The sequence below is a fragment of the Terrapene carolina genome, unplaced genomic scaffold (assembly GCF_002925995.2).
Source record: "Terrapene carolina triunguis isolate 2854851 unplaced genomic scaffold, T_m_triunguis-2.0 Scaffold51349, whole genome shotgun sequence".
Taxonomy (NCBI): Eukaryota; Metazoa; Chordata; order Testudines; family Emydidae; genus Terrapene; species Terrapene triunguis.
Genome location: NW_020715700.1, coordinates 1 through 6,848, shown reverse-complemented (window position 1 = coordinate 6,848; position 6,848 = coordinate 1). Strand labels below are relative to the sequence as shown.

At 63.0% G+C, this 6,848-nt stretch overlaps 1 protein-coding gene across 1 annotated transcript; it reads right to left on the bottom strand.

Annotated features, from left to right (window-relative positions):
* Positions 1-531: 531 nt before the first annotated feature.
* LOC113405859 (neurogenic locus notch homolog protein 4-like) lies at positions 532-6,775 on the bottom strand (the record flags this gene model as incomplete). The annotated part of the gene is made up of 7 exons (XM_026647138.2): positions 532-677; positions 753-951; positions 2,568-2,867; positions 3,583-3,738; positions 4,087-4,323; positions 4,667-4,789; positions 6,437-6,775. Coding segments are annotated over 7 exons (1,500 nt in total), but the record flags the coding sequence as incomplete, so codon positions are not given.
* Between the last annotated feature and the right edge of the window lie 73 nt (positions 6,776-6,848).

Below are 6,848 nucleotides of genomic sequence, written 5' to 3'. Positions count from 1 at the left end.
GGGCAGAGACAGAGCGGGGAGCCCAGGGCTGGGCTGGCAGGGGGCTGTGGGTCGGGAGTGAGGAGCACCGGGCAGAGCTGGGAGGCTGCGGGACGGGAATGGGGGGCACCGGGCAGAGCTGGGGGGCTGCGGGTCGGGAGTGGGGGGCGCCGGGGGAGCCGGGGGCTGCGGGTCGGGAGTAAGGGGCACCGGCTGGGCTGGGGGGCTGCGGGTTGGGAGTGGGGGGCGCTGGTGGAGCCGGGGGCTGCGGATTGGGAGTGAGGGGCGCCGGGGGAACTGGGGGCTGCGGGTCAGGAGTGGGGGGCGCCGGGCAGAGCTGGGGGGCTGCGGATCGGGAGTGGGGGGCGCGGGCGGAGCAGGGGGGCTGCGGGTCGGGAGTGAGGGGCACCAGCGGAGCTGGGGGGCTGCGGGTCGGGAGTGAGGGGTGCTGGTGGAGTGGGGAGGCTGCGGGTCGGGAGTGGGGGGCGCCGGGGGCTGCGGGTCGGGAGTGAGGGGTCGGGGGTGGGGATCAGGAGTGGGGGGGGCCATTACCTGTGAACCCCTGGGGGCAGGTGCAGCTGTAGCCGTGGGGCTGGGGCTGGCAGGTTGCCCCCTGGGGGCAGGGCCCCGAATCGCAGGGGTCGATCTCGGCCGAGCAGTCCCGGCCCGTCCAGCCGGGGGCACAGACGCACAGAGCCCTGTGTGGGGCAGGGGGGCGGGGTCAGTGTGAGGTTCCGCCCCCCATCCCGCCCCCCGGCCCCGGCCCCCCTTACCCCTGCGGGTGGCTCTGGCAGGTGCCCTGGGCGCAGGGCCGCTGGCAGCAGGCGTCGCTCCAGGGGGCGCAGTCGGGGCCCGTGAAGCCCGGGGGGCAGAGGCAGGAGAAGCCGCCCGCGACCTCCAGGCAGGTGCCCCCCCGGCAGGGGTCACTGGCGCAGGCCCCCGCCTCCTCCAGGCAGCGTGGCCCCTTGAACCCTGGGGCGACAGGGGGTCAGGGGGGCTCCGACCCAGCCCCCCAGCCCCTCCCCCACGTCCCCCAGGGGAATCCCCCAAATCCGCCCCCCTATGCCAGTGTCCCCTGGGTCCCTGTCCCCCAAATCTACACTCCCCTGTCCCAGTTCTAATGTCCCCCAACAGAGACAGATCCCCATATCCCGGTCCATGCCCAGCCCCTCGAGACAGCCCCCAGCCCCCCAGATCCCGGTCCATGCCCAGCCCCACCGAGACAGCCCCCAGCCCCCCTGATCTCGGTCCATGCCCAGTGTGACGTTATTGATATAATCTGGGACCATATAGATCATTGTTGCAACCAAGGTCCTGTAGTGGCACCAAATCTTGTATAAACGGGGTCAAATGGGGTGTCTAAGACAAGGTTATGGTTTACTGGTTATGATTATGCTGTCTGTATGTGTGTATCAATTTTGTAGTTGAAGTTAGGAATATTGGCTCTATACTGTCTGTATTTCAAACTTGTGCTATGCTGCTGGGTGACATCCCAGACAAACTGGTGTTAGCTCTGCCTGGCCTGCTTGATGGCCCATTAAGGACCATCAGCTATACAATGGACCCATTGAGAGAAGGCAAATATGCCTTGAGACTCAGCAAAGTATGCAGGGACTGGCCCATGTGACTCCAAACTCCATCTTGCTGTAATTTTCCACAGTAAGAACAAAGAGGTGTTCTTACACCTGGAAGAGGCTACAAAAGGCTGATGCCTCATCTCCATCTTGTCTTCAATCCTGCTTCATACCTCTGGAGGAACTTTGCTACAAGCTGAAGCTTTGAACAAAGGACTGAGACCCATCCCAGCGGGGGATGTTCCAGAGACTTGATTTGAACCTGCAGTTTATTCTATCACTGCTACAAGCCTGAACCAAGAACTTTGCCATTACTGTATGTAATTGATTCCATTTAACCAATTCTAACTCTCATCTCTATCTTTTTCCTTTTATGAATAAACCTTTAGATTTTAGATTCTAAAGGATTGGCAACAGCGTGATTTGTGGGTAAGATCTGATTTGTATATTGACCTGGGTCTGGGGCTTGGTCCTTTGGGATCAGGAGAACCTTTTTCTTTTACTGGGGTCTTGGTTTTCATAACCATTTGTCCCCATAACGAGTGGCACTGGTGGTGATACTGGGAAATTGGAGTGTCTTAGGAGATTGCTTGTGAGACTTGCGGTTAGCCAGTGGGGTGAGACCGAAGTCCTCTTAGTCTGGCTGGTTTGGTGCCTTAGAGGCGGAAAAACCCCCAGCCTTGGGCTGCAACTGCCCTGTTTGAGCAATTTGTCCTGAGTTGGCACTCTCAGTTGGGTTCCGCCAGAACTGCATTGTCACACCCAGCCCCCCCGAGACAGCCCCCAGCCCCCTAGATCCCGGTCCATGCCCAGCCCCCCCGAGACAGCCCCCAGCCCCCCAGATCCCGCTCCATGGCCAGCCCCCCCATGACAGCCCCCAGCCCCCCCATGACAGCCCCCGCCCCCCCAGATCCCGGTCCATGCCCAGCCCCCCCGAGACAGCCCCAGCCCCCCAGATCCCGGTCCATGCCCAGCCCCCCCATGGCAGCCCCCAGATCCCAGTGGGCGTCTCACCGGGGGGGCAGTGGCAGCGGAAGGCCCCCGCCCCGGCCTGGCAGCGCCCCCCGTTCCCGCAGGGGTGACTGGCACAGGCGTCGGCCTCTCGCTCGCACGTGGGCCCCTGGGAGCCGGGGGGGCAGAGGCACTGGAAGTGGCCGAGCAGGTCCAGGCAGGGCGCCCCCCGCAGGCAGGGCTGGCTCAGGCACTCGTCCACGTCGGCCTCGCAGCGGGACCCCGTGTAGCCGGCCGGGCAGCGGCACCGGAAGGAGCCCACGGTGTTCTCACAGCGCCCACCGTGCTCGCACGGCTCCGCACCTGGGGGAGGGGCGTCAGGGGGCTGGCGTGGGGCCAACACGGCAACGACACGCGATGAACATGCCTGGACACGGGGGGGCAGGCACTGACACGCGATCAACACGCCTGGACATGGGTCCATGCACCGACACACGATGAACATGCCTGGACACGGGGGGCCAGGCACCAACAAGCAATGAACACACCTGGACTCAGGGGCCATGTGCAGACACAGGATGAACACGCCTGGACTCGGGGGAGGGGCACACAGACACATGATGAACATGCCTGGACATGGATCCATGTGCAGACACACGATCAACACACCTGGACTCAGGGGGCCAGGCACCAACATGCGATGAACATGCCTAGACACGGTGGGCCATGCACCAACATGTGAACAACATGCGTGGACTCGGGGCCACGCACGGACATGTGATGGACACATGTAGACAACACACACAGACACACATGGAAAATATGCCCAGACATGTAATGCACACGCACAGTCATGTGATGCAGTGAAGGCACACAAACAACACAAACGTGCACGTCCACGCAGACACACAGGATGGTGCATAAACGTGCAAAGCACACGCACAGACACAGGGGAACAGGCAGAGATTTAATTCATGGGCCTGGCCCACATGTTCAGTGACACGGGACCTGCACCGACGTGCCGTTCACGTGACATGCGGGCAGAGACACGCAGCTGATCGTGCCCGGCCTCACTCACCCAGCTGGCACTCGTCCAGGTCCTGGTGGCAGGTGGGCCCAGTGGAGCCCGGCTGGCACACGCACACGGCCGAGCCCGTCAGGGGGTTGGTGTCGCACGAGGCCTCCGCGTGGCAGGGGCTGCTCAGGCAGGCGTCGCTCAAGTGGCACAGGAGCCCTGGGGGCGTCAGATGGGGTGAGAGACGCCCCCACCCAGAGCCAGCCGCACCCAGATCGGGGCCTGCCCCATTCCCCACCCCCCTGAGCCAGCCAGTCCCCGCCCTGGGGCTGGATGGGAGCTGGCGTCCCCTAGAGGGGCCAGGCCCCACTTCCTACCCCCCACGCCCCTGAACCAGCCAGTCCCCACCCTGGGGCCGGACGGGAGCCGGCACCCCCAGAGGAGACAGGGCCCGGGCCCATTCCCCGCCCCCCTGAGCCAGCTGGTCCCTGCCCTGGGGCTGGTGGGAGCCGGCGCCCCCTAGAAGGGCCAGGCCCACCCCACTCCCCACCCCCCGGCCGGCCCCACCTGTGCGCCCCGGGGGGCACTGGCAGAGGAAGGTGCCCACGCGGTCCAGGCAGGTGGCGCCGGGGAAGCAGGTGGCCGAGACGCAGTCGTCCACGTTGTGGCTGCAGCTGGTGCCCGACCAGCCGTTGACGCAGACGCAGCGGAAGCCCCCGGGCAGGTTGTGGCAGGTGCCGCCGTGGTGGCAGGGGGGGGGCCCCGGCGCCAGGCACTCGTCCTCGTCCCCCGAGCAGTCCCAGCCTGCGGGGAGCGCGTCAGGATGCTGGGGGGGGGCTAGTGGTTAGAGCAGGGGGGCTGGGAGCCAGAACTCCTGGGTTCTCTCCCCGGCTCTGGGAGGGGAGTGGGGTCTGGTGGTTAGAGCGGGGGTAGCTGGGAGCCAGGACTCCTGGGTTCTCTCCCCGGCTGGGGGAGGGGAGTGGGGTCTGGTGGGTCAGAGCAGGGGGAGCTGGGAGCCAGGACTCCTGGGTTCTCTCCCTGGCTCTGCGAGAGGAGAGGGGACTGGTGGTTAGAGTGGGGGGGGGGGGGGGGGAGCCAGGACCCCTGGGTCCTGTCCCCAGTAAGGGATGGGGGGCGTCCTACTCACCCATCCAGCCGGGGGGGCAGAGGCAGGAGTATGTCCCCACCCCGTCCTGGCAGGCCCCCCCGTTCCGGCAGTGATGCCCCACGCAGTCATTGGGGTTCACCTCACACAGCTGCCCCGTGTACCCTGGAGGGAGACAGAGAGAGACGCCCCCAAGGGGGGGGGGTAATTCAGCCGCAGTCGCTCCCCTCCACAGTGGGCAGCCATGCTGGGAGCCACGGTTACCAGGGCGGAGGGGCTGGGGAGGTCGGCCATCTTGGAGACTGGCCTCCGGGGGTGCCTGCTGACCCCCCCCCACCGAGTCCCCCCCATTCCCAGTCACCCCCAGGAACGGGTCTGGTTCTAATCAGCCCCGTCCCATAACGGCCCCGCTGGACATAACAGCTGGTGGGAGGAACCAAGAACATGGCGGCCATATTGGATTGGTCTGTCTAGGGGAAGGCGCCTCTGGGACGTTCTGAGTGTGATCTCATCTCTCACTGACAGGGCCAGGCCAGAGAGAGTCAATTCCCGCCCAGACCCACCTGCCCCAGGGCCCAACTGTGGAGACTCGTTAGGAAGATCTGGGAACGAGCAGAGCTGGGAAACGCCGCCGCATCGTTAGGGAGATGGGAGATGATGAAAGCAAACAAGGCTTGTCTATTGCTAGGGCTTTGATTCAAAGACCAAACCGGAATATTAACCTTTGGGGAGACCCTGGAGGGAAATAGTATCATTGTCTCTGTGTCTCTTTGCAGGTTGTGGTGACCTGGATCTGAACTGTTTAATGGATAAATTACCCTGTGCTCATTGCCAGGATGTTTGGGAGAAGGAGAATTAAGCCTATGGTTTTCTCAGGCCGAGCGGCTGCTGGAAATGTATAAGAACCCTGGGACACGATCCTGCTTCATCTCAGATCTGCTTTGGGTTTCAAGAAGAGGAAACCCTGAGCCATAAGGATTGAGATCCCCAGTCACTGACTGGAGCCGCCCTGAACATGGACATTGGACTATAACCTATGGACTATTTCTAAAAGGACTTTTGGCAACTACAAGCTCATCTCTGCTGTGTCTGAACCTCAAGAATTGAATTCAAGTCTGTCCGTATATTGATCTTTTAACCAACACTCTCTCCCTTTTCTTTTCTAATTAATTTTAGTTTAGTTCATAAGAATTGGCTGTAGCGTGTATTTTGGGTCAGATCTGAGTTATAATTGGACCTGGGTATGTGGCTGATCCTTTGGGGTTGGAAGAACCTTTTCTTGTATCTGATGAGATCAGATTTTCAGTAATCATCATCGTATCTGACAGGTGTGTCTGGATGGAGGCCTGAGGCTGGGCACTTTAAGGGAACTGCGTTGGTTGGACGTCTGAGTAACCAGGGAGGTAACACAGAGGCTGTTTTGGGCTGGTTGGTAAATCTCAGCACTGGAAGATCCACCAGCGTTCGGGGTTTGTCTGCCGCGGTCTGTTTGCAGTTCACCCTGATTGAGTGACCTCAGCTGGCTCCCACGGGCAGCATCGTTACAGCCTCGATGGGGCGGCCATATTGGATTGGTTCTGACTAGGGGAAGGCATCTCAATGTGGCGGCCATATTGGATTGGCCCTGTCCGGGGGATGAGAAATCGATGGGGTGGCCATACTGGGACGGTCCAGTCTACAGGAACGGGCCAGGGCCTGGCGGCCATATTCGGCACCAGCGGCCGATACGACACCTCGGCGGCCATATTGAATGTCAGCCCCACATGCGACAAGGCACCCCCGGCCCAGCCCCCGCCCCGGCGCAGCCCTTACCTGGCGGGCACAGGCAGCCGTGGAAGCCGCCGGGCAGGGGGCGGCAGGTCCCGCCGTGCAGACACAGCCCGGCGGAGCAGGGCCCGGCGCGGTGCTGGCACTGGGGGCCAGAGAAGCCGGGGGGGCAGAGGCAGCGGAAGGAGCCCAGGCTGTTGAGGCAGGTGCCCCCGTTGGTGCAGGGCCCGGGGTCCCGGTAGCACTCGTTGACGTCGTGCTGGCAGGTGTGGCCGTCGAAGCCGGGCAGGCACTGGCACACGATGTGCGGGTAGGTGAGCAGGCAGGTGCCCCCGTTGGCGCAGGGGTTGGTGGGGCAGAAATCCATCAGCTGGCAGTTCTTCCCTGGACGGGACCCCGCGTCAGAGCCAGGGAGAGAACCCAGGAGTCCTGGCTCCCGCCCCCCTCCCAGAGCCGG